Source organism: Brachyistius frenatus, unplaced genomic scaffold (assembly GCF_029030835.1).
Source record: "Brachyistius frenatus isolate BFR_SWC_R1_liver_20210118 unplaced genomic scaffold, ASM2903083v1 Contig_375, whole genome shotgun sequence".
Classification (NCBI taxonomy): Eukaryota; Metazoa; Chordata; class Actinopteri; family Embiotocidae; genus Brachyistius; species Brachyistius frenatus.
In genome coordinates this window covers 55,826-81,676 of record NW_027210974.1, presented here as the reverse complement: position 1 = coordinate 81,676, position 25,851 = coordinate 55,826, and the positions used below count along the sequence as shown (strand labels likewise).

At 47.9% G+C, this 25,851-nt stretch overlaps 5 protein-coding genes and 1 long non-coding RNA gene across 7 annotated transcripts in view; 4 read left to right on the top strand and 2 right to left on the bottom strand.

Moving 5' to 3' along the window:
* Positions 1-903: 903 nt before the first annotated feature.
* On the bottom strand, positions 904-9,803 carry cyp17a2 (cytochrome P450, family 17, subfamily A, polypeptide 2). Its single transcript, XM_069724409.1, is given in 10 exon segments — positions 904-1,272; positions 1,349-1,452; positions 1,794-1,963; positions 2,033-2,303; positions 2,617-2,659; positions 3,182-3,415; positions 3,502-3,640; positions 3,716-3,836; positions 4,989-5,247; positions 9,606-9,803. Coding segments are annotated over 10 exon segments (1,653 nt in total). The 5' UTR covers positions 9,631-9,803; the 3' UTR covers positions 904-985.
* LOC138636407 (type I restriction enzyme MpnII specificity subunit) lies at positions 5,113-9,213 on the top strand. Its single transcript, XM_069724408.1, has 2 exons — positions 5,113-5,339; positions 8,377-9,213. The coding sequence occupies exons 1-2, from the start codon at positions 5,314-5,316 to the stop codon at positions 8,720-8,722; spliced, it is 372 nt and encodes a 123-aa protein (XP_069580509.1). The 5' UTR covers positions 5,113-5,313; the 3' UTR covers positions 8,723-9,213.
* Positions 9,359-11,696, top strand: LOC138636402 (early growth response protein 1-like). The gene is made up of 2 exons (XM_069724401.1): positions 9,359-9,617; positions 9,790-11,696. The coding sequence occupies exons 1-2, from the start codon at positions 9,491-9,493 to the stop codon at positions 10,980-10,982; spliced, it is 1,320 nt and encodes a 439-aa protein (XP_069580502.1). The 5' UTR covers positions 9,359-9,490; the 3' UTR covers positions 10,983-11,696.
* Positions 11,697-12,913: 1,217 nt separating this feature from the next.
* Positions 12,914-20,978, top strand: LOC138636400 (F-box only protein 41-like). The gene is given in 18 exon segments (XM_069724399.1): positions 12,914-13,177; positions 13,248-13,419; positions 14,053-14,556; positions 14,648-14,727; positions 15,044-15,116; positions 15,628-15,810; positions 16,484-16,548; positions 16,625-16,668; positions 16,671-16,770; positions 17,388-17,548; positions 17,637-17,860; positions 18,092-18,207; positions 18,570-18,722; positions 19,662-19,757; positions 19,947-20,065; positions 20,339-20,497; positions 20,586-20,701; positions 20,828-20,978. Coding segments are annotated over 17 exon segments (2,406 nt in total). The 5' UTR covers positions 12,914-13,177; positions 13,248-13,269; the 3' UTR covers positions 20,891-20,978.
* On the bottom strand, positions 18,717-19,997 carry LOC138636410 (uncharacterized). Of its 2 annotated transcripts, none has more exons than XR_011312266.1 (3): positions 19,907-19,997; positions 19,150-19,808; positions 18,717-19,094 (listed from the first exon to the last, which is right to left on the bottom strand). It is a non-coding gene; the product is annotated as an uncharacterized lncRNA (long non-coding RNA). The 2 variants fall into 2 exon arrangements; XR_011312265.1 differs by having other exon boundaries at positions 18,717-19,445; positions 19,479-19,808.
* Positions 20,979-22,529: 1,551 nt separating the features above from the next.
* LOC138636404 (ceramide-1-phosphate transfer protein-like) overlaps positions 22,530-25,851 on the top strand; it is a 7,306-nt gene continuing 3,984 nt past the window's right edge. Inside the window, exons 1-2 of the mRNA XM_069724404.1 lie at positions 22,530-22,658; positions 24,777-24,841. Coding sequence (XP_069580505.1) covers positions 22,568-22,658; positions 24,777-24,841 — 156 coding nt within the window. The 5' untranslated portion in view covers positions 22,530-22,567. The remainder of the gene's footprint in view (positions 22,659-24,776; positions 24,842-25,851) is intronic.

The window sequence follows — 25,851 nt, the reverse complement described above, 5'->3', positions numbered from 1 at the left end:
GATCGATTTTCTGTTTCCGTTTGGTCTCTTTGACCGAAGCTCCACCGGCAGGTCGGACGCTGCTCCGCAGGTCAAACAAGATTTCATTTTCTGAAATGTCCGTATGTTCGTCCGTCTGTCTGAAGGACGTCGTTCTCTTCTCGTTATGTCCTCTCTTCTGTCCTTCCTGTTTGCATGAGGTTTCTGTCAGACGAGTCAAAGGAAGCAGAGAAGAGACGTGTCCTTAAAACCCTGAACATGACAACGATGCTAATTATTAGTATTACTAAATTAATAGTGTGTGTGTGTGCGACCTAACTAAACCAGCCTGTTCTAAAAGTGTGAAAATATACTGAATAAAAACTGTCGACTCTACAAACTGTCATCATGTTTGTTTACAGCAGATTAATAATCGTTTATTGATTAACACGGTAATAATGTTGAATTCTGCTCCAGTGATTATTAACAGCAATCATGATTCATTATCATCTGTTTATCAAAGACAAACAGCTCTGAAGCTTCATTTAATTGTAGTTAAGTTATGTCTAATTTTTAAACAGTTTTCCAACGACTGGCCGAGCTAATGTGTTAGCTTACAGGAACTAGCACCGTGAGTTAGCTCTTTGTATGGTAGCGTTACGCTCACGTTAACCTGCTGTAACTAGCGTAGTGCAGCTACGGGTTAGCATCAGCAAACAGACGTTTGGAGTGTTTGTAGTGAAACTGGATAGAGCTAACTCTGTTAGCCTACAGTTATTAGCACTACTCAGCTGGTTACTTTTCCTCAAAGTTACAGGTTGTTATGAAACTTGATTCTGTTGTTCCTTCACGTAAACAACATTTTTTTTGTGAACCAGTTTTGGTTGATTTCTCTATTTGGCGCTGCGTGTTGTGACGCTGTTGCGACACATTGAAGACGACAAATGATTTATTCTGAGTTTATTTGAACAACTTCAGCAAACTTTTAACAGCGCAACGAAGAAGTTAGCGTTCCGTTTCTCTTTCTTCAGTTGTCAGTCCCTCCCCCTTCATTTAGCCCCGCCCTCCAACCCGTCCTCGGAATGACAACGACCTTATAAGGTAATGGCTGCAAGACCACACCCAGCCGCCCCTGCAGGTTTGGCGGTGGAACCCCGTCTGGCAGCCAGAAGCTCATTCGCTGGAGAAGAGAGGACAGAAGCAGGAAGAGCTCCACCCTGGCCAGCGATTCGCCGACGCAGACGCGAGGCCCCGCCCCGAACGGCAAGAAGCCGGACGGTATGATGCGCTGACCTCGGTCGTCAAGGAAACGATCTGGAAAAGACGAGCAGAGCAGGTGCGTTCAGGTGGTCTGTGATGTTTTTCACAGTTGTGTATTTGTGTGCGTTACCTGGATTGAACAAATCCGGTTTGTCCCAGTTTTTGGGGTCGTGGTGAATCGCCCACATGTTGACCAAAACACGAGTCCCACGACGGACAGCGTGACCGCCAATACTACGAGGAACAAGGTCGAGCATTCAACAGGATGGTTCGCAATTATTTTCAATATTATTATTGTTGATTTATTGGTTAGTTTCTTAGTAAAGTGAGACCTTTAACTATTTTAACTGGTTATCCATTCAACTTGTTTGACTAGTTGACTCTGATCTTTTTGTCTCCATCAGATTTAGTGACCTATTTTTACTAGTTTCCATCCACCATCTCATTAATAAGCTTACAGCTCGTTATAGATTTACATCGTCAGGTCGCTTTTTAAGGCCAACAGCTCAAAACGGATGTCTTCGCTTCATATTGAGATCCGAGCGCTGCGGTTCTGTTGGCGGTAGCGGGCCTACCTGCTGTCGGTCACGGCGGTGTGAGGGATCAGCACCGGGCTGACCGGTCGGATCCTCATCCCCTCGTTGATGACGCAGTCCAGGTACGGCAGCCGGCCGCGGTCCGACACGCTCACCGGCCGCTCGCCGCCCACGTGCTCGTCCAGCTCCTTCTGCACGCGCTGCTGCACCTGCAGGTCCACGGTCACGTGTGAGGGCGTTTCTTTGTTGTTGGTGCTGGAAGCTGTTGGGTCGCTCACCTCGGGGTGGTGCAGCAGGTAGGCCAGGATCCACAGCAGCGTGGTGGACGTCGTCTCCACTCCGGCTCCAAAAGCCTCCGCCGCCGTCATCAGGACGTGGTCGTCCGTTATCCCCTCGTCCTCCGAATCGGACGACCTTTGACCCTGCCGGCCCGTCTTGCCCTTCAGCAAGGCATCCAGGAGGTCACGGGGGTCGCCGTCGCTCAGCGAAGCCTGAACACAGATCAGAGAAGTCTGAAGACCAACCTGAATTTATTTTTTTTCATCATTTCTTTGACAGGATAACATTTTTGATGTGTAAATATTTAGTTTGACAAGTTAATATTTTGTCTTGCATGTTGCAGCCTCGTGTAACGCCGAAGCGTGTAATACACCTGCCAGTCCACTAGAGGACAGCGTGTCAGGAAGGCAGGTCGATGGTGGTTGGATAAATAAATCACTCGACATTTACTCATCCAAAGTTTGAGTCTGCAAGAAAACGACGTAGATTTATTGACAGACATCTTTTAATCAGTAAATATGTTTTGGCGCCTAAACCTCATCACGTGTTTTGTTTTCTTAAACATAATGACACAAGCTGCCACACTGATACACTGTCCTCTAGTGGACTGGACGGGGTATTACACACTTTGTGAAGCTACCGGGTCTACAATATTTTGTCCGACAAGTTGATTTATTAACATATTAACATTTTGGTTAAAACATAATCTCTTATTTGACATGTTAATCTTCTCCTCGGGATCTCCATAAATTGAAGTCTACAAAAATAAATTCCCATCCATGCCAACAAAGGGCAGACATAAATGTTGTTTTTGGAGTTGGAGGCTCATTTGACAAATCAAATATGACTTAAACACAAGAAACAAAACAAAATATGTCATTAATAATTTAAAATTAGACCCTCTAAAAGCAGAGCTGAAATCCTGATGTTTTTATGTAACTTTTAGATTGTGAGCTGCACTGAACATCACAGCCTGTAGGGGCGCTGCTGCTATCTGCTGGTAGGTCACATGTTTCAGTCAAAGCTGTGTGTGTGTGTGTGTGTGTGTGTGTGTGTGTGTGTGTGTGTGTGTGTGTGTGTGTGTGTGTGTGTGTGTGTGTGTGTGTGTGTGTGTGTGTGTGTGTGTGTAGTTGAGTCCTCAGGAGGACCGACCTTCATCCAGGGGAAGATGTCCACCAGTCCTCCGCGGGCGATCGTCTGCACGATGCCGTTGTTGTACTGGATCACCTCCTGCAGCTCGGCGTCGCCGTGACGATAGGTGCCGCTGAACACCAGCGTGCACACGACATTAGTGACAGCTCTGGTCACCGCGGGAGACGGGTCGAAGCCACGCCCCCCGCTGGACATCAGCTCGACGCACAGACTGTCCACCGCAGACAGAACTGGAGAAAATCATAAAGAAAATTATCATAGAAAGAGTAAGATGAAGCCGAGACGTCCACTGAGACGGACGGGTGAAGCGGGGTACCGATGTCCTGCAGCCGGCTCGTTCCCTCTCCGAACAGAGTGAAGGAGTTGTGGACGAGGCGGCGGTGGAGCTTCCAGAGAGGAGAGTAGTCGGAGAAGGCGATGTCTTTCCCTCCTCTGGTCAGCAGGTTGGTGGTGACCTGCGGAGGACAGACAGGATGATTCATCGATTATCAAACTAACAGGCCGTCTTCCGTCTGTCAGCGATGTCCCACCATACTCGGCCGTCCGGCGAAGTCCCGCCCTCTCTGCAGCAGCACCTCTCTGGCGTGTCGGTGGCTGTTCACCACCACCGTGTAATGAGGGCCGAGGTGGAGCGCGAACAGACAGCCGTACCTGAAACACAGAGCCGAGGTCCGGTCCATCAAACGGGTTCATCAGAACCAACACCACCAAGATCGCTTCAGACAGGACGTTACCTACTGGTTCCACACATCAACTAGTCCTTATAACCTTAACTAGTCCTTACACACATCAACTAGTCCTTCAAACATTAACTAGTCCTTACACACATCAACTAGTCCTTATAACCTTAACTAGTCCTTACACACATCAGCTAGTCCTTCTGACATCAACTTGTCCTTACAGACATCAACGAGTCCTTTTACATGTAAACTAGTCCGTCTAAACATTAACTAGTCCTTCCACACATCAACTAGTATTTACACACATCAACTAGTCCTTCTACACATTAACTAGTCATTTTACACATTAACTAGTCTGTCTAAACATGAACTAGTCCTTCTACACATTATCTAGTCCTTCCACACATCAACTAGTCCTTACACACATCAACTAGTCCTTCTAACATTAACTAATCCCTACACACATCAACTAGTCCTTCTAACCTTAACTAGTCCTTACACACATCAACTAGTCCTTCTAACATTAACTAGTCCTTACACATCAACTAGTCCTTCTAACCTTAACTAGTCCTTACACACATCAACTCGTCCTTCTAACATTAACTAGTCCTTACACATCAACTAGTCCTTCTAACCTTAACTAGTCCTTACACACATCAACTAGTCCTTCTAACATTAACTAGTCCTTACACATCAACTAGTCCTTCTAACCTTTATGAGTCCTTACACACATCAACTCGTCCTTCTAACATTAACTAGTCCTTACACATCAACTAGTCCTTCTAACCTTAACTAGTCCTTACACACATCAACTAGTCCTTCTAACATTTAACTAGTCCTTTTACATGTAAACTAGTCCTTCTACACATTAACTAGTATTTACACACATCAACTAGTATTTACACACATCAACTAGTCCTTCTACACATTAACTAGTACTTACACACATTAACTAGTATTTACACACATCAACTAGTCCTTCTACACATTAACTAGTACTTACACACATTAACTAGTATTTACACACATCAACTAGTCCTTCTACACATCAACTAGTCCTTTTACACATGAATTAGTCCTTACACACATTAACTAGTCTGCTCTACCCCCACCCCTCTCTCACCTGTGGGACAGCTGGGTGAAGAGGAGGTGGGGGGGGAGGCGTCCTCCCAGCCAGGGGAGACTACCCAGGATGGGCAGCCGCGGCAGGCAGGAGATGGAGCCTGGAGGAGGAGGAGGAGGGGGACCAGACGGAGGTTTGGTGTCATGAAGGAGCCGGCGTGAGGCGAGGAAGAAGACAACCACCACCACGACGGGGAGGAAGAGGAGGAGGGATGAAGAGCAGGAGGAAAGGAGGAAGGAGAGGAGGCCGCTGATCATGTCTGCGATGAAGGAGGAGTAAAATGAAGAGAGGAGGAGGAGGAGTCCCGCCTTAAATCTCCTCTGGCATGGAGAGACCTTGGAGGGGTCAGAGGTGTGTGTGTGTGTGTGTGTGTGTGTGTGTGTGTGTGTGTGTGTGTGTGTGTGTGTGTGTGTGTGTGTGTTACTGATGTGTGACCATGAACATTGTGTGTTTGTTGGTGTGTTTATCTTGGTCAAACAACCTTCATGCTATCAGGCTGCGTGTCACCGGTTGCTACGGCGACCTTAAAGGAGAAAGTGCTGACGTCAGCCCGTCTTGTCCTCATCAGTCTTTCACCAAAACATAAATAACTTAATTAATCTTCGATAAACAACAAACGAACACTGAAAAGCAGTTCACGTCCCTTTGATGTCGTTACCAGAGGTGATGAGGACGTTTACGTTTTCATTTTGTTCAGTTTGTGTCTGAAGTCTCTGATGACGACAGTTTTAGATGCTACAGATGTTTAACTGGACCCCGATTATTCTTCATTATCTGTTTATACAGCTGCCGCCACATCTGGACCTTTAGGGGGCTGGTTTTGTCCTGGTTTTGGAGTTTGTTTTGAACTCTAATCTTGAGATCAGGGCTCTGTGGGTTCAGACCATCTGCAGCAGGACTGCTTGACCCCCCCAATGGTCAAAGGTGGTTCTTTAAGGTTCTGTCCGGATGTTGGTTTTTTAAGGTTGTGTTGGTTCTTTAAGGTTCTGGCTGGATGTTGGTTATTTAAGGTTCTGTTGGTTCTTTAAGGTTCTGGCCGCATGTTGGTTCTTTAAAGTTCTGTTGGTTCTTTAAGGTTCTGGCTGGATGTTGGTTATTTAAGGTTCTGTTGGTTCTTTAAGGTTCTGGCCGCATGTTGGTTCTTTAAAGTTCTGTTGGTTCTTTAAGGTTCTGGCTGGATGTTGGTTCTTTAAGGATCTGGCTGGATGTTGGTTCTTTAAGGTTCTGGCTAGATGTTGGTTCTTTAAGTTTCTGTTCTTTCTTTAAGTTGGTTCTTTAAGGTTCTGGCTGGATGTTGGTTCTTTAAGGTTCTGGCTGAATGTTGGTTCTTTAAAGTTCTGGCTGGATGTTGGTTCTTTAAGGTTCTGGCTGGATGTTGGTTCTTTAAGGTTCTGGCTAGATGTTGGTTCTTTAAGGTTCTGTTGGTTCTTTAAGGTTCTGGCCGCATGTTGGTTCTTTAAGGTTCTGGCGGGATGTTGGTTCTTTAAAGTTCTGGCTGGATGTTGGTTCTTTAAGGTTCTGACTGGATGTTGGTTCTTTAAGGTTCTGGCTGGATGTTAGTTCTTTAAAGTTCTGGCGGATGTTGGTTCTTTAAGGTTCTGGCTGGATGTTGGTTCTTTAAAGTTCTGGCTGGATGTTGGTTCTTTAAGGTTCTGGCTGGATGTTGGTTCTTTAAGGTTCTGTAGGTTCTTTAAGGTTCTGGCTGGATGTTAGTTCTTTAAAGTTCTGGCCGGATGTTGGTTCTTTAAAGTTCTGTTGGTTCTTTAAGGTTCTGGCTGGATGTTGGTTCTTTAAGGTTCTGGCTAGATGTTGGTTCTTTAAGTTTCTGTTCTTTCTTTAAGGTTCTGGCCGCATGTTGGTTCTTTAAGGTTCTGGCTGGATGTTGGTTCTTTAAGGTTCTGGCTGGATGTTGGTTCTTTAAAGTTCTGGCTGGATGTTGGTTCTTTAAGGTTCTGGCTGGATGTTCTGACCCGTTGGTGAATCGGTGACGATCAGGCGGCTCCTGAGAATCTGAACATGTAGAACTGTTCCAGTATGAAATGTGAGTTCGGACCTGCAGCTGTCAGAACCGGCGGTTAGAGATCCTCTGGTGCTCTGAGCCTGTAAATGTCTGTCCATGTGTTTTGTGTAACAGGTGGAGGGACAGGAGGTGGCACGGCGCCATGGCAACAGGCTCTCTCGCTTCGCCCCCACACACAAACTTTCCTCATCGTTTTTCTTCACAGCATCTCTGGACTCGTTCGCGTGGGCGAACTTTCTGTGTCCTCTGCGTCGTCAGCTGACGGTTCGGAGCCTCGGTGCCTGACTGGTCGCGTGCTGCTGTTGTTTTGATGTTATTTTCGTCGAAGCAGCGGCTGAACCTGCGACCTGAACCAGGACTGCAGTGTGACCCGGTTCAGTCCTGAAGCACAAACATTCAGTACCTCAAACATTCATACACAGCTTGAACCTGCAGTTTCTCTCTTGACCACTAGATGCTGCTCAAGAAAACATCATGTATGGAAGTGAAGGAGAAGACTTGTGTAGATTTAAAGACATCTTTGTGCAGACAGCTTCAGTTTAATTTTATGATTTCATTGACTTGAACAAACAGAGAAATGTGGACCTGTTGGATGGAGTATTGAAATATGTTGCACATGTTTATGTTCTCCAGAGGATGAATTATAATCCTTGTTGGTTATCCTCTGTTTCCTTCCAGCGCCACCATCAGGTGAAAGTTTTAATGGGTCCAATACTCTGGTTTGTCAGACACCTGCAGAACCAACAGCACGGCTGGACTTTGTGATTAATGCTGATTAACTGGTGTTAGCATGCTAACATGCTAAGCTAAGCTTAACATCAGCATGTATATACACTGACATTAGCATCATGCTAATGGTGCTTATTTTTGGACTGGTTTTGGACCTGGTTGCGGACTGGTTTTGGAACTGGTTGACGACTGGTTTTGGACCTGGTTGCGGACTGGTTTTGGAACTGGTTGACGACTGGTTTTGGAACTGGTTGACGACTGGTTTTGGACCTGGTTGCGGACTGGTTTTGGAACTGGTTGACGACTGGTTTTGGACCCGGTTGACGATTGGTTTGGGACCTGGTTGAAGACTTATTTTGGATCTGGTTGAAGACTGGTTTTGGACCTGGTTGAAGACTGGTTTTGGACCTGGTTGAAGACTGGTTTTGGAGCTGATTACGGACTGGTATTAGACTTTGTTTCAGACTGGTTTATACCATCTCTCTGAATGTGCTTTACATAACGCCTGTCCTGAATCTCCTCCCGTTTCCATGGCGACAACATCACAGCAGCTGATGGTTGCTGTGCAGGAATGTCACATGTGGGCCAGTAATATGTAACAATCTCTGTTTTTTCTCATGTCTCTCGATCCCTCTGCAGCACCACAGAACTGTCCCTGGTGCTGAAACCAGAACTGTCCCTGGTGCTGAAACCAGAACTGTCCCTGGTGCTGAAACCAGAACTGTCCTTGGTGCTGAAACCAGAACTGTCCCTGGTGCTGAAACCAGAACTGTCCCTGGTGCTGAAACCAGAACTGTCCCTGGTGCTGAAACCAGAACTGTCCTTGGTGCTGAAACCAGAACTGTCCTTGGTGCTGAAACCAGAACTGTCCCTGGTGCTGAAACCAGAACTCTCCCTGGTGCTGAAACCAGAACTGTCCTTGGTGCTTAAGTCTGTGACGCAGGGAGAAAAGGTCTGTAAAAACTCTGGTTGTGGTTATAAATAACGTGTCTGCCGATCACCTCCTGTAATAATCGTGTTTATTTATGATTTTTGTGACGTTCACAGTTCGTCTGAGACATTTTCTTCCCCAAAATATCACCAACATGTTTATTCACCGTCTGCTGGTGAATAATTCTGTCATTTCATGTTGGAGTCTTCAGTCTTCAGCTAACAGAACCACAACTAATAGTAAACTTTCAACTCGTGATCTGATGTTGAAATGAGATTGGAGGTCTCCAACAGGCTCCACTCGGCAAATCGATCCCACGTTACAGATGTTTCCCTTCAAATGCGTCAAAAACAACATCTGCACGGACTCTTGGTCTGTCCCCATCGTCCTCCATCTTTGCAGCCTCTCTCCCTGCTTGTGTAACCCCGCTCTGCCTCTCTGTGCCGCAGTGAAGGAAACCCCTCTCTCTCTCTCCTCGCGCGGAGACGTCGCTCTCCCGCCTGTCCTTTTAAGGCATGGGGGATACCCGCCGTCACTGCCGGATGCTGCCCATGTTTGGGCAGCTACGAAGCGCGCGGCGGGGGGAATCCCTCGCGCCGGTGTCGACCAATAAGGCCGGGACGGGAGTTACCTAGGAGACGGATAGTATAAAAGCGGCAGCGAGCGGAGGGAGCTCAGCATCTTCAGCTTCACCGAGCAGGACTAACGGGACACACCGACAGCTCCTACCGGATTATTAACGGGATATCTTGTTGGGGGGATTCCCGGACACCGACCGAGCGTCTTTAATCAGTTTCACACGATAATCACAACAGCTCAGTCATGCTTCTGGAGCGCGATGACAGCTTCATGTCGGAGTTTGAGGACGCGTGCAGCGCCTGGGTGGACAGTGTGGGCTCGAGCCCCAGCGACGGAGCGGACTCTGACGTGGGCTCACCTCTCTGCCAAGGTGAGTGCTGCATGTTGCAGGTGTGACGGAGCCGCAGCGAGGCTGCAGGTGGAGCTCCACATCATGTTGATCAGCTCTGTGTGGGCTGATGAGCTGCCCACCGAGCACATTATGCAATGACAATAACACCCCCTCCTCTCCTCCTCCTCCTCCTCCTCCTCTCTCTCCTCAGTGTTCTCTCCGGGAACTGACGCCTCCGACTCAGATTTCTTCTCCGACTTCAGCGACTGCTCCTCGGACACGCTCTCGCCCTCCCTCGGCTACACCGGCACCTTCTTCACCGAACCGGAGCCGGTTCCGGCGGCAGCGGGGCTGAGCAGCACCGCAGACGCAATCCTCAACATGATCACGGAGATCGTCGGGATCTGCACCGAGATGGAGCAGCAGCAAGGCGGCGAGGCCACCCCCTCCTCCGCAGCGCCCTCCTCGGCCGCAGCCTCCTCCTCGCCTCCGCTTTTCGCTGCGGCTCCGTGTGTGGTTCCCGGCTCTGACATCAGCATCACCCCGCTGGCTGCAGCCCAGCAGCTGCCTGCCGCCTCCGCCTCCCTCCCTGTGGTGGTTAAGAGTGAGTTTGTGACCTCCAGCTGCAGCAGCGGGTGTGCACAGTCTTCCACGCCCGGGCATGACGCACTCTACCCGGCCGGCGCTGACTCTCTGCTCCCGCTGGCGGCTCTGGAGCAACAGGTGGATGTGGCTGACTTCATCGAATCTTTGCTGAGCTCCGAGGCCGGCCAGGGCGAGCTGAAGCCCGGCTGTGAGGTGAAGCAGGAGCCGCTGGGGCTGGAGGACTGGCTGAGAAGTTTAGCTGCAGCTCCGGTTACCGGGGGAGATTCCAGCAGCTACGTAATCAAGACGGAGCTCGTGCAGGGCGGGAGTGACCTCCACTGCTCCCCCTCCTCCCTCCCCTCCACCCTGGACGCTCACCTGCTCTCCTCCCTCCTGCAGGGCGCGTTCCCGATCGTTAACATCAGCAGTGTGCACGCGGCCGCAGCCCCCAAACAGTCACGTGGGGGCAGGAGGGCTCCCGCCAAAAGCGGGCTGAAAGTGAAGCCGTTCCCGTGCTCCGTGCAGGGCTGCGAGCGCCGCTTCTCGCGCTCAGACGAGCTCAACAGGCACGTGCGCATCCACACGGGACAGAAGCCCTTCCAGTGCACCATCTGCGCACGCAGCTTCAGCCGCAGCGACCACCTGACCACGCACACGCGCACGCACACTGGGGAAAAGCCCTTTTCCTGCGATGTGTGCGGCAAAAGGTTCGCGCGCAGCGACGAGAGGAAGAGGCACGGGCGCGTGCACGTCAAGCAGCAGCTGCGTGCACAGATGATGGCCGCCTACTCCCTGGCCCTGAACGCGCCTGGCGTGTGAGCAGCGGCGCGAGCTCCCGTTCGTTTGGCCGGTGAGGCTACGGTGAAGAGTTTCAAGCTTCAGGATTTGAACCGTCAACCGGAAAGCGTCTGAGACACGTTTCCATGTGACGTCACACTGAAGGCGATTTTAGCTGGAGCGGGAAAGAGGACGTGGCAGGTGTTTCCAGGTGTTTCCAGGTGTTCGGGGCTGCTCTCAGGGCGCATGCGTGACGGCGGCCCCTGGAGGAGGAGCCTCAGAGGAGGCGGGTTTACAGACTTCCGGTCTGGTCCCGGACCAGCTGCCGGTTTACCTCCATGGTCCTGGTGCTCTGCCCGCTTCACGGCTGTGAGGACTGTAAAGGAGCAGCCGTCCACCTGAAGGACGTCCACCTGAAGGCCGCCCACCTGAAGGACGTCCACCTGAAGGACGTCCACCTGAAGGACGTCCACCTGTAAAATATTTCTGCATGAGGACTCAGAATGTGCTGCTGGTCTTTTTCTGCTTCATGTTTGTACAAGTCTCTATTTTTCTAGACTCTACCTCTGTCTGTCAATCACTGTTTGACCTGTGATGTCACTTTATAGAAACCAGAAGAACTCAGGTGCAGGGGCCAGCTGCACTGGTGCATTGTGGGATGTGTAGTGTGAACAGCTGAGTCACTGTGCAGGTTTCCTGTTCCCTCGTTCTGCATGGAGGCTGCTGTCAATAAACAAACAAACAAACAAACAAACAGCAAGAGTCAGACTGTTTATTCTTTATCACCACCCTCATCTTCATCACTGTCACCATCATCATCATGACAGTCACCATCATCATCATCAAGTGTCTTCATTCTCACCGTCATCATCTTCATCATGACAGTTACCATCATCATCATCAAGTGTCTTCATCCTCACCGTCATCATCTTCATCATGATGGTCATCATCATCATCATCAAGTGTCTTCATCCTCACCGTCATCATCTTCATCATGATGGTCATCATCATCAAGTATCTTCATCCTCACCGTCATCATCTTCATCATGATGGTCATCATCATCATCAAGTATCTTCATCCTCACCGTCATCATCTTCATCATAACAGTCACCATCATCATTGAGTATCCTCATCTTCATCATGAGACTGATCTTCCTCATCACTATTATATCTCTAATGAGTATCTTCATCTTCATCGCCTCAGATCTTTCTGTGCTCCCCCGTCCATCAACAGGCTGCTGTTGCCAGGCAACCGACGGTCTGATCAGTGTCACTCCAGAACAGTTTGGCTCTGTGAACTGTGAAGGTTGCGTTGCCGTGGCAACAGAAGTTTTCCAACACTTTCCCGCGTTCCCTCAGCTGAAGAGAGGCGGGTTACAATCTCGCTCTGACCTCTGACCTCTGACCTCTGACACTGGTGGATCAGCTGTCCGGTGTGCTGGCGCCCTCCAGCGGCCGCCGGTCAGCACTGCGAGCAGCTGAACTTTCACTGTAGTGAAGCTGATGATGATTTCTAGTAAATAATTCACTCAAAACTCCACAAATTACATCACTTTATTTGATTTGTTTTGAAAAGCCACAAAATATGTTTGATGCAGAAAGTCCCAAGAAACCTCTGAAATCAAGGAGGGGCTTATTTAATAAATCATGACACGAGCTCCCCTCCTCACTATTATCATGAATTCAGTTGATGTTCCATTCATGTGATTGATGGTAGTGGCAGATCAACAGGAAGTACACATCACTTTCACAATAAAAGCCACACGTGAGGCTGTTTTCCTGCAATGACGTCAGCTGACTGCAGGTTGTTGTTTTTCTGTTTTAAACGAGCAGGTGAATGTTCACCTGAAGTCCAGAGGGCGTGAAACCGGAAGCTGACTGGGGTCAGAGGGAGGGAGGCCACGCCCCTGACGGTTCTTTCTTCCTGCTCATCCATCCGTAATTTAAATTCCTCTGCACGCGGGCAGAGCAGCGGCGTGGAAAGATGACGCGTGCACAGACACACACGCGCGCACACGCACGCGTCACGTCAGCTCGCTGCGTGACTCGGACACGTGTGAGACACGCGAATATGGATCAACACGCGCGGCTCCACGGTGAAGTGTGACGACGAGCCAAACACGTTTCTGCTTTTATTGGCGCGTCGGAACATCTTCATCTTCATCTTCATCTGCACGTCATCAATAATGCAGAGCTCTCGCGCACTCTGACCTAGTTTTCACCCCGGCGTCTCCAGGTCCGCGTGCTCCTCTTCTTCATCTCCGTCTTCAGCATCTCTTCTTCTCTGATGTGTTTGTCTCTTCCAGGTCTGCTGCTCGCCGCTGAATCATGTCCTCCTCTTCCTCCTCCTCCTCCTCCTCGGAGCTGCCCTACTTCTGTCCCCGCTGTGGCGACGACTTTCGGTTCCCGTCTGTACCTGAGCTCCGCGCTCACCTGGTCAGCCGACACACCTACGACACCCTGCTGGTGCTGTCACAGGTAACCACGGCTCGGGCCCCCGGTGAATCGGTCCCCCGGTGAATCGGTTTGGGTCGTTTGATCGGTACAATAATTATGTAAACGTCTCAGTTTTAAAACGCAAATGTTCAGGTCACGTGACAAAGGAAGCCTCACATCCTCTGAGTAGAAACATGAGAATTATTGCTGAGTCGTCGTGGTGGTTTTATAGATATATTTTGTCTTTATATTTCATCCAACAGGGCCGAACGATGTTTTCAGCTCTAAACGTCTGAATGTTCTTTTCTCTGTTTATGTCTTTGGAAGACTTTTTGTTTTTTGACATTTAAAAAAAAGAATATATATTTCCAGCTGACCTTTGACCTGCCGTTCGTGCTCAACAACAAAATGAGGAGAAAACGTGTCTATATATATTTTAGTGACGTCCTCCTCTGATTCACTGATTGGCGTTCGTACCTTCATCTCAGGTTTTGCGTAAAGTTTCCCGGCGAGTCACTAAACTGCGTTGAAGCGTTGTGAACGTGGAAATCGAACGTCTGCGTTCGGTCCGACAACGTTCACAACGTAAACAAGGACGTCAACGGCTGCAAGCTCACGTCACAATGTTCAATAAAAAGGTCCAGTCAGCATTTAAATGCAGCCGTTTCATTTCAGACTCGGGTTCGGCGCTCCGGACCCGGTGCTCTCCTCCCGCGGCCCGGCCCGGCTGCGTCCCAGAGTCGGCGCTCCTCTCTGGGCGTCGTCCCGCCGCCGGCCCGCCTGGACCTCGCCTCGTCGGCCGCGTCCGTCCAGCTGCTCGGGGAAATGTTCGGCTCTTCGGGGCGTCCAGATCAACCCTCCACCGCTCTGGTCCCGGCCCGGTCTCTGGTCCCGGCCCGGTCTCCTGGGAGGAACCTGAGCGAGGTCACGGTCCGGCTGGGCCTCGACTTCGGGCTGTCGGTGGGCGTCGGGCTGGAGGAGCGACTCGGGCTCGGGCTGGACCGCAAGATCGCCCGGACGTTCGCCGAGGTCGAGGAGAGGGTGAGTCGCCGCGTGGGTCGACTGAAGGCGGAGCTCCAGAGGAGGGAGGCGGAGCTAGCGCGGGAGAGGCGGGATGGGGAACGACTGAAGAGTGAGAAACAGGAAGTGGAGGAGAGGGCGACGTACCTGTCCAGACAGGTGGGTGGAAACCTGCTCCGGACTTCAACCTGACGTTGAAGACGTCGTAGACGGTCGGACGAGGGTTTTAAGATTTATTTATTTCCGCCAGGTCGCTGCTTCTCTGGAGATGTTGCAGCGCTTAAAGAAAGATCTGGATGGAAAAGACAAAGAGCTGAGTGAGAGACAACAGTCAGTATCTGGAGCTTGGATATTTCTCAAAACAGAAATATAACTCATGTCAGACATCTAAGTTTGTTTTCATTACATGATGCATAATTGTGTGAATTTAGTCGGCGCCATCGTCGCGCTGCTTTATTGCTTAAAAAGAAATTCGTTTTTTTTCTTTCAATTTTTTGTAATTTCTGCAAAAATACTCAAAAAGTTCCATCAAAACTTTTGATAAAATACAAATAATTTTAAGACGCGTCAGTTTCATGTGAACCGTGGAAGGTCGCTGTTTTATTTTCTCTGCTGACTCGTCACGTGTTGTGAAACGTGTTTTCAGGGAGATGCTGGACGTCGAGTGTTTTCTGAGGGAGACGGCGGAGAAGGAGGCCGAAGCCAAATCCAGACTTCAGGTGATGTTCCTCAGTTTGACGGACAGTTCGGTCGAAATGCTGATTTGAGTTTTACTGAAATGACATCTTGAAGTTGCAACTGTGGAATGTTGCGTGAACGGCGCCCTCTGGTGGTAATCACCAGCTCAGTCCGGGAAAAGAGTTTCACCATTAGTTTAGCTGAAAGAAGCAACAGTTCGTCTTCAGTTCATTCATTTAAGGTTCAACTGAACTTCAGCTGTCGAGAGCTTTTTAGGTCATCTGGTGGTTTTGGTTCCTAAAACAGCTTCGCTGCAGATTTTTATTATTATTTTTATTATTATTATTATATTGTTATTATTTTTTTAATTATTATTTTAGTATTATTATTATTATTATTATTATTTGTATTATCATTTTATTATTATTTTATTATTATTATTTTATTAGTATTATTATTAGTATTATTATTTTTTTATTATTATTATTTGTATTATTATTTCAGTAAAACCTTCTGCAGCTGTTTGTGTTGAACGTTCTTGTTTCTCTGCAGGTTTTCATCGAGACGCTGTTGGACCGAGCCGACCGAGCGGAGCGACAGCTGCTGCTGCTCGGACCGCCGGCGCACGCCGACCCGTTCACGTACGCCGACCCGTTCACGCGGGGAGGACGCAGTCTGGACGGCAGCGCGGACGACATCATCGCGAACAAGATGCAGGAAACCGTCGGCAACAGGGTGGGAAACCAAAACATGTGGAGTCAACCTCCAGTTCCTGTTGTTTAAAGGAGACGTCGGTCGTCATGGAGACAAAGCGGTGCCGATAGTATTCACAGGTTACATGAAAGACACGAGAGATGTCCATGTTTGGTTTCACATGATGTCCAACATTATACGATCTCTTAAACACTAAATCATATATTCAACATTATTCTGCAAGAAAATAGAAAGTCAGAGTTTTTAAAGACGGTTGGAGTGAATGAGGTGGTGCTCACTCCATGTCTTCCTGTCTCCTCCTCCTCCTCCTGTCTCCTCCTCCTTCTGTCTCCTCCTCCTGTCTCCTCCTCCTCCTCTTCCTGTCTCCTCCTCTTCCTGTGTCCTCCTCCTCCTCCTGTCTCCTCCGTCCTCCTCCTCCTCTTCCTGTCTCCTCCTCCTGTCTCCTCCTCTTCCTGTCTCCTCCTCTTCCTGTCTCCTCCTCCTCCTCCTCCTGTCTCCTCCTCCTCTTCCTGTCTCCTCCTCCTCCTCCTCCTCCTCTTCCTCCGTCCTCCTCCTCCTGTCTCCTCCTCCTCTTCCTCCTCCTCCTCCTCTTCCTGTCCCCTCCTCTTCCTGTGTCTTCCTGTGTCTTCCTCCTCCTGTCTCCTCCTCCTCCTCCTCTTCCTGTCTCCTCCTCCTTCTCCTCCTCCTCATCCAGAGGAGTTACAGTGTTTCGGGCTCCTACAGACTGGAGGAGCAGCTGTTCAGTCGCCATGACGACAGGTGACCATGTCCAACACTTCAGGAAGCCGTCCTAACGTTGCTTGAACCTTCCTGACGTCTCCTTTGTTTGTCTCAGCGGTCCGACTGCTCGCATGCGGACCTCCTCTCTGGGTTCGGGGGGGAGCGGGAGGGGGCGTCGGCCCACCTCCACCCGCCGCTCTACGCTCCGCCCTGGACGAGACCGGGAAGAGGAGGAGGAGACCGGAGGAGGGACAGGTTCTGGTACGTGGAGGAAATCAAAATCTGGTGCCTACGTTACCCATGATGCACCTGCACCACTCGTACTCTGGTAGCTTCAGTGGTGCGTTTGAGGTCAAAAACATTTGTTGTGAATTAAAACTTTTTTTTATGTTTATCTTTCTTTTCTGGTTTGTTGTTCATTTTGATGCTTTTAATGTGAAACAGTAAGTTTTGTTTTGAAAGGGCAGCGATCTTTACTTCCTGACAGTTTTAAAGGGAAAGATCAGGAATGACTTTTCTGACTCCTCCCTCCTCCCTCTTCCCTCCTACTCCTCCCTCCTCCCTCCTCCTCCTACTTCTCCCTCCTCCCTCTTCCCTCTTACTCCTCCCTCCTACTCCCTCCTACTCCTCCCTCCTCCTCCTCCTCCCTCTTCCCTCCTACTTCTCCCTCCTCCCTCTTCCCTCTTACTCCTCCCTCCTCCTCCCTCCTACTCCTCCCTCCTCCTCCTACTCCTCCCTCCTCCCTCTTCCCTCCTCCCTCCTCCTACTCCTCCCTCCTCCTCCTACTCCTCCCTCCTCCTCCTATTTCTCCCTCCTCCTCCTACTCCTCCCTCTTACTCCTCGCTCCTCCCTCCTCCTCCTACTCCTCCTGTTTTCAGGGCTGGGGAAGGAGGATGGGGGAACACGTGGAGCAAAAGAAACCTTCGTCACCACAGCACCGAGGAAGATGAAGAGGAGGAGGAGGAGGAGGAGGAGGGATTGTGGAGCAGCGCTGAGATGAGGAGGCTCATCTTTTCCAGGACACACACACCTGGATCAGGTAAAACGAGTGTTTCTTCCCACTTCCTGTGTCTGCTTCACAATAAAAGCTCCACTTCTCTTCTCCTATTTCCCCTTTCCCTGGCCAGACGCCGCCTCCTCCCTCCGCTCCACCCCCTCCCGTCGTCACGGCGACAGGACGCTGGAGGCGGAAACTCTGAAGCTGAGGGCGGGGCTTTTCTGCTTCTTCCCGTATTTGGACACGCGCTCCCTTCTGCTGGCGGCCGAGGTTTGCTCTGATTGGCGGTTCGTCGCCAGGCACCCGGCGGTCTGGACACGCCTCCGTCTGGAGGACGCCAGAGTGTCGCCTGAGGTAGAGGAGCGTTCTCACTGTTGACCTCCTCCTTATAAAACCCGTGTTTGACCTCCTCCTTATAAAACCCGTGTTTGACCTCCTCCTTATAAAACCCGTGTTTGACCTCCTCCTTATAAAACCCGTGTTTGACCTCCTCCTTATAAAACCCGTGTTTGACCTCCTCGTGCAGTTTGGAGCTCAGAGGTGCAAAGATGACGAAGAAACTTTCAAATGTCTTTTATGTTCCAGTTTCTGACCACGTTGTCTCAGTGGTGTTCTCAGACTCAGACGCTGGTTCTGAAGAACCTGAAGCCTCGAAGTCAACGAGCTGAAGAGACACCAGAGGATTACCACAGGAACACACGGTAACACTCACACACACACACACACACACACACACACACACACACACACACACACACACACACACACACACACACACACACACACACACACACACACACACACACACACACACACACACACACACAGACACACACACACACACACTCACAGACACACACACACGCGCGCGCGCGCAAACACACATACTGGGATTAATGCACTGCAGGAATATCTCAAATCTTTTTAAAGTGTTGCCGTGGTAACAGCATCTAATTTCAACAGCTGTCGTCCGATTGGTCACAACAGATAACTGAAAGCATCAATAGGTGGCTGAGGTGTGATGCATTGTGGGTACTGTAGTTGAGCTGTGTGTGTCTCTCAGAGGCAGCGTGGAGCCGGGGTTGGAGGCACTGCTGCGGTCAGCAGGGGGCAGTCTGCTCCACCTGTCTGTCTCTCGGTGTCCCCACGTCCTCACTGACAGGACGCTGTGGCTGGCCAGCTGCTACTGCAGGAACCTGCAGACACTCACCTACAGGTGAGTCTGTTTACCTGTTGTTTATCTATTTGTTTATCTGTCTGTTTACCTGTTGTTTATCTATCTGTTTATCTGTCTGTTTACCTGTTGTTTATGTCTGTTTACCTGTTGTTTATTTTTCTGTTTATCTGTTGTTTACCTGTTGTTTATGTCTGTTTATCTGTCTGTTTACCTGTTGTTTGTCTAATTATCTGATTTTGTATCTGTCTGTTTACCTTCTGTTTATCTTTGTTTATCTGTTGTTTACCTGTTGTTTATGTCTGTTTATCTGTTGTTTATTTGTTGTTTGCCTGTTGTTTATCTGTCTGTTTACCTGTTGTTTATCTGTCTGTCTACCTGTTGTTTATGTCTGTTTACCTGTTGTTTATCTGTCTGTTTACCTGTCTGTTTACCTGCTGTTTATCTATCTGTTTATCTGTCTGTTTACCTGTTTATCTGTCTGTTTACCTGTTGTTTATGTCTGTTTACCTGTTGTTTATGTCTGTTTACCTGTTGTTTATTTTTCTGTTTATCTGTTGTTAACCTGCTGTTTATGTCTGTTTACCTGTTGTTTATCTGTCTGTTTATCTGTCTGTTTACCTGTTGTTTATCTACCTGTTTATCTGTCTGTTTACCTGTTGTTTATGTCTGTTTATCTGTCTGTTTACCTGTTGTTTATGTCTGTTTATCTGTTGTTTATGTCTGTTTACCTGTTGTTTATTTTTCTGTTTATCTGTTGTTTACCTGTTGTTTATGTCTGTTTATCTGTCTGTTTACCTGTTGTTTATGTCTAATTATCTGATTTTGTATCTGTCTGTTTACCTTCTGTTTATCTGTTGTTTACCTGTTGTTTATGTCTGTTTATCTGTTGTTTATTTGTTGTTTGCCTGTTGTTTATCTGTCTGTTTACCTGTTGTTTATGTCTGTTTACCTGTTGTTTACCTGTCTGATCACCTGCAGGAGTTCTTCTGATCCGCTCGGTCAGGAGGTTCTCTGGGCCCTGGGTGCGGGCTGCAGGAGCATCAGCCACCTGCAGGTGGCGCCAGCTCACCCCTGGTCAGTCCACTCTTAATGTAGATAGACTTCATATTGATTCAACCTGAGGAGCTTCATCAGAGAACCAAGAACCTTTTAATGAGCCCTGAGTTCAGACCAAATGTTGCATAAATGAAGTTTATAATAACGTCTGAAGGTGAAATTTTTACCTTCTAACTCTTCGAGTGTCGCTGTGTTTCCTTGTTTCAGCCAACAGCCGACTCGCTTCGGTAACCGCTGCTTGCAGACGATTGGTCGATGCTGGCCACACCTCTGCTCACTCAGTGTGGGCGGGGCCAGCTGTGGGACTCACGGATTGGTGGCTGTTGGTGAGTAAAAAAATATTATAATAAAAACTAACTCTGGGTTCAAACTAACATTAGCATAAATAAACTCATTTTAGCATAATGTTGCGTGAGCAAAAAACAAAAATTAAAGCGGAGAAATTTTACTTTCATCTAATTGATCTTGATTATTAATTTTTTTTTACTTGAAAAGGTACAAAAAAACCTGAAATGCCGAACATGTTGATGTGCAGAAGGGATGCGTTCAGAGTGATTCCTGTTTGTGTGTTTTGTGTGTTTTGTGTGTTTTGTGTGCAGTGCGTAGCTGCGCTCACCTGCAGGTGTTGGAGTTGGAGCGTATTACCGACCTCGGCCTGCAGGCGGCGACAGAGCTGTGCAGAGCTGGACTGAAAAGACTGCAGACGCTGATCCTGACGCACACGCCGGTCAGCGGTCAGGCCATCCTGCACTTCCACAGTGAGACCCTCCGACTCTCTGAAACACATCGTCGGTAACTTCCTGTCTCGACTGCAGATGTAAACGAGGCCTCCGTTTACCTGTGCAGGTGTGTGCGACCACCTCAGGTCCATCGAGGTCTCGGTCTCGGTCTCGGACTACTTTGAAGAGCCGGACTCTCAGGAAGCTCAACACCTGTTTGGAGAGATTCTCAGCACACTGAAGGTGAGTCAACCTGCACAATGCAGAGGTTAAATACTGCCCTCTGATTGGCTCTCCGGTGTCTGTTGACACCTTTATATGTAGAGCGAAACCGCTCACCTTTTTTGATCCCATGTCATGTGATCTCAGGTCCTGCAGAAGCGTCCTGAGCTGAGCGACGTCCTGCAGGTTAAAGCTGACGGATTCTCCTGACCGCAACACAAGAACATCACTTCAACACCTGAAGACCTTCACTGCCCGAACAGTCCCGAACCCCCGTACCCCCAAACCCTCGAACCCTGTACCCCCAAACCCTCGAACCCTGTACCCTCAAACCCCCGAACCCCCGTACCCCCAAACCCTCGAGCCCTGTACCCTCAAACCCCCGAACCCCCGTACCCCCAAACCCCCGAACCCCCGTACCCTCAAACCCCCGAACCCCTGTACCCTCGAACCCCCGTACCTCCGTACCCCCGAACCCCGGCCCCCTACCCGAACCCCCGTACCCCGGCTTGGACTTAAAACCCAAAGTTTTCGACCCACAAACAAAGATTTTTGATTTATAATAAAACGGCCTGATTCAATAATCGACACAATAAAGAGTCTCACAAACTGTGAGAGATAAGTTGGTCCAGGAACTTATATTTGAAGTTCAAATGTTTTGACTTACAAAATAGATTTTCTTTTCAGGCGAGGCAACAAATATGCTTTCAAAACTGTCTTTTATGATTCCATTAAAAACACAAAAATGACTTTCAGGCCGAATCCAGTGGACCATAAACTTTTAGATGTCTGTTAATAATAATAATGGTGGTAGAATAAGTGAATTCTGGCTCCTCCTCCTCCCAGATCCTTATTTAGTTCCTGCTCTCTCCCAAACACTGAAACATAAAGTGGTCCTTAAAAATATCGACTTCCATAAACATGTTTCTGACCAAACCTCAAACGACGACGTTTCCGACTCTACAGGAAAACTTTTAAAACCCTGTTTGTCGACCACACAAGTCATTTTTTAGCACTGCAAAAAAAAAAAAAATCCTCTAACCCCAAAAAAACTCAACCGCTTACCTTTCTTCCAGTTTCTGCCCTTGTTCATAGTTTTCCTTTCTCCCGCCGACAGTCCGTGTTCGACCTAAAGAAGCCAATAACTCTGAGATGATGAAAAACCTTAAAAACCTTCAGCCTCACCTTAAGTGTTATTAAACCCTTTTAGCTTTACCTTCAAAATAAGCACATGAACACACGTATGCACAAATACTTTTTGCACAAGCAGGCATGGCGACATCAAATCAATCAATCAATCAATCAACCAACCAACCAATCAATCAATCAATCAATCATCAATCCATCTGTTGGTCAGAGCTGCAGATGTTTTGATGAAAAACGTATCTTTCAACGTTGTATTTGCTACGTGTCATTTTACCATCAATAAATCACTTTTTAGTCACTTTTGTGTGGACTTGTGCTTCATGACGTTCAGACCTGGACAGACAGGGGGCGCTGTGTCTGGAAGTGAAGAGTTTATAGGTGGTAAAGGTACAGTCTGTGGTTGCCAGGGAGACGTTAAGTTAAATAAAGTGAGCCCTGTTTGACTCAGGTTCGGGTTCGACTGCAGACGAACTCCTTCTCCGCTCCAAATGTGTCAAACAGAAGCAGCGTGTTTGTTTCTTCCTCGTCTTCCTCCAGTCGTTGAGATAAGCTGCTGCAGGACGAAGGTCAGGTTCAAAGGTCGTCTGGAGGTGTTTGTGTCTGTGGCAGCGAGCGAGCATGTGATGTCATGTGACGGCTTGTTAATGTGTTTTAACTTGTGTGTGAAACGGTGAGGAGTCGTGGTGAAAGTGTGTGTGTGTGTTGTGTGTGTTTGTGTTGTGTGTGTGTGTTGTGGTCGCCATGGTTTTCCTCCGACGGACGCTGCTGCTTCGTTACCTGCTGCTGTCGGCCATGCTGGCTCTGCTCCTCTTCATCAGCTCCTTCTGGCTACGTGAGTTTAAGTCACTCAGACTTGTCGGCCATGTTGGCTCCGCCTCTGTTACTTTTCACCACTTAAAATAACTTAAAGTCCTTTTAAGACAGTTTGATAGACGTCGCCGCCGTCCGCTCACCACGGCACGGTGGGACATGACATCAACGCAAAAGAGCAGCAAACATTTCTAACGTTCTGGTTTCACTTCCGTCACGTCGTAGGAGATGGTGACCCGTCGTCCATCTTTATAGTCCATGGTGTCGATTATGAGCATGATGACGTTTGTTAATTAGCACTGAGAAAATCTAATCCAGGCGACATAGTGAAGTAAAACAGGTCAGACTATAGTCAAATGTGAAAACAGGTCATACTATAGCATGTTGTCTGAAATATGACATGCTGTAGTATGACTTCATGATATTTTGGACGACATGCTGTAGTATGACTTCATGATATTTTGGACGACATGCTGTAGTATGACTTCATGATATTTTGGACGACATGCTGTAGTATGACTTCATGATATTTTGGACGACATGCTGTAGTATGACTTCCGTTCATGTTAACCACTGCAGCCATTGGTAAAGTTTGTTTGTTTTATAGATTTTGGATGACATACTACAGAGTAACTTTTTTCTGTTATTTCTGACGACATGCTATAAGTATGACTTCCGTTCATTTGTTTTTGTAAGCCAGCACATTGGTGCAGTTGTCAGCGTTGTTGTCTCACAGTCTAGAGGTCGCAGGTTCGATCCCTGCCTGGGACTTGACATGTGGAAGTTGCATGTTCCTGCATAAGTAATAACCTAAAAGTAAACTATGTCGTCCTTAATATGGATGACTAAATTATGCGTATAGTCTAATCTAAAACAAATGTCATGCAATGTAATCATGCATGTAGTCGTAAATGTGACAAAGAGTCACCCCACAAGCAAGAACATGCAATTCTCCACACACTAAGTTCCAGGCCCCTGATCGAACCCAGAACCTCTAGATAGTGAGATGACAACGCTGGCTTGGAACTGGGCCGTTGTGCTGCTTTTATTGTATTTTTGTTTGACTTATATTACTTCTAGGACTTTTAAACATGTTTTGGAAGAAGGCACTGTGGTGCAGTGGTTAGTGTAGTTGCCTTCCAGTCAGAAGGTTGCAGGTTCAATTCTCCCCGTGGACCGTACTTTTCATCTGAGATGTTAATGTTCTTCCATCCAGGGGAGGTTTAGAACCTGGAACCTTCTGACTGGGAGACAACAATGCTAACCACGACACTGTTGATCAGTCTACCATAACATGTTTAAAAGTCATATAAGTCATATAAGCATAACAAACTTTGTACAAAACACAAAATCACCCAGGCTGGGTATCGAACCCAGATTCTTTTGAATGAGAGGCAACACTGCTAACCACTATCCCATTTTACCAGACATGCGAGACCGCTTTTCATTTTTACTTTGAAGGACATACTATAGTATGACTGTTTTTGCAAAACACACAAAGTCAAACTGCCCTTGGATCTAAACCAGAACCTTCTGACTTCGAGGATGGGTCTTCTCATGAGACGTTTGTGTCTTCCTTCCAGGGAAGGTATTGAACCTGCAACCTTCTGATTGGTAGGCAACACTGCTAACCACTAGTCCATTTTACCAGACAATTGATAGTTTTATTTTTCTTCATTGTTTCTTACTATAATATGACTTTATTTTCACAACACACAAAATCATCCTGACCGGGGATTGAACCCAGAACCTTTCTACTATGAGGTGACAGTTCTAACCACTGCCCCAATTTACTACACACACTATCTTGTTTTATTTATTTTTTCACATTTTGGACTAAATGCTATAGTATGACTTATTATTCATATTTTGGAAGACATGCTATAGTAACTTGGTACTATGAGGCGACAGTTCTAACCACGACATGGTGTCCACCATTTAAAAAAAGTCCTACGATGATAGGTCGTTGAAAATACAAAAAAAGGCATCCATTAATATGTCCCCCAAAATATGACAAAAGGTCTATAGCACTTGGTCAAAATGAGGGGTGTGTGTGTTCCTCTGTAAGACATTAATTAATTAATTAATAACCAACGTTATAATTTTTAACTTCAACTCAATTGATCTGGTTTGTGTTCAGCTCAAGGTGGAGTCGGAGACTGCGGCGCCGCACAGCAGCCATGTTGGAGTTTTTCCCGCCAAACGGTAGGACGAACTCACACTTGGATTTCTGTAGTTGTGACGACTGTCATTGACAAAACTGTAACCCTAAAACTGAACTTGAATGGAGTCGGTAGAAGAAGGATCATAGTCTGGACGGACCAAACAAACTGTCTCTTACTTATCTACTTGATGAGTCACCTGTTATTCATGTGAACTGGTGGGTTCTGTTTTCTATTTTGAAGGATCAAAGTCTGCTGGAGAATGTAAACACTGAAAGATTGAGTTAGTCTGGAATATATCCACATGGTCAGAGGACACTGACAGACACACAACCACCAGACACACAACCACCACAGAGACACACAACCACCACAGACAAACAACCACCACAGAGACACACAACCACCACAGACAAACAACCACCACAGAGACACAAAACCACCAGAGACACAACCACCAGACACACAACCACCACAGAGACACAAAACCACCACAGAGACACAAAACCACCAGAGACACAAAACCACCACAGACACACAAAACCACCAGAGACACACAACCACCACAGAGACACAAAACCACCACAGAGACACACAACCACCACAGAGACACACAACCACCACAGACAAACAACCACCACAGAGACACAAAACCACCAGAGACACAAAACCACCACAGACACACAAAACCACCAGAGACACAAAACCACCACAGAGACACAAAACCACCAGACACAAAACCATCAGACACACAAAACCACCACAGAGACACAAAACCACCAGAGACACACAAAACCATCAGACACACAAAACCACCACAGAGACACAAAACCACCACAGACACACAAAACCACCAGACACAAAACCATGAGACACACAAAACCACCACCAGAGACACAAAACCACCACAGAGACACAAAACCACCACAGACACACAAAACCACCAGAGACACACAACCACCACAGAGACACAAAACCACCACAGAGACACACAACCACCACAGAGACACACAACCACCACAGACAAACAACCACCACAGAGACACAAAACCA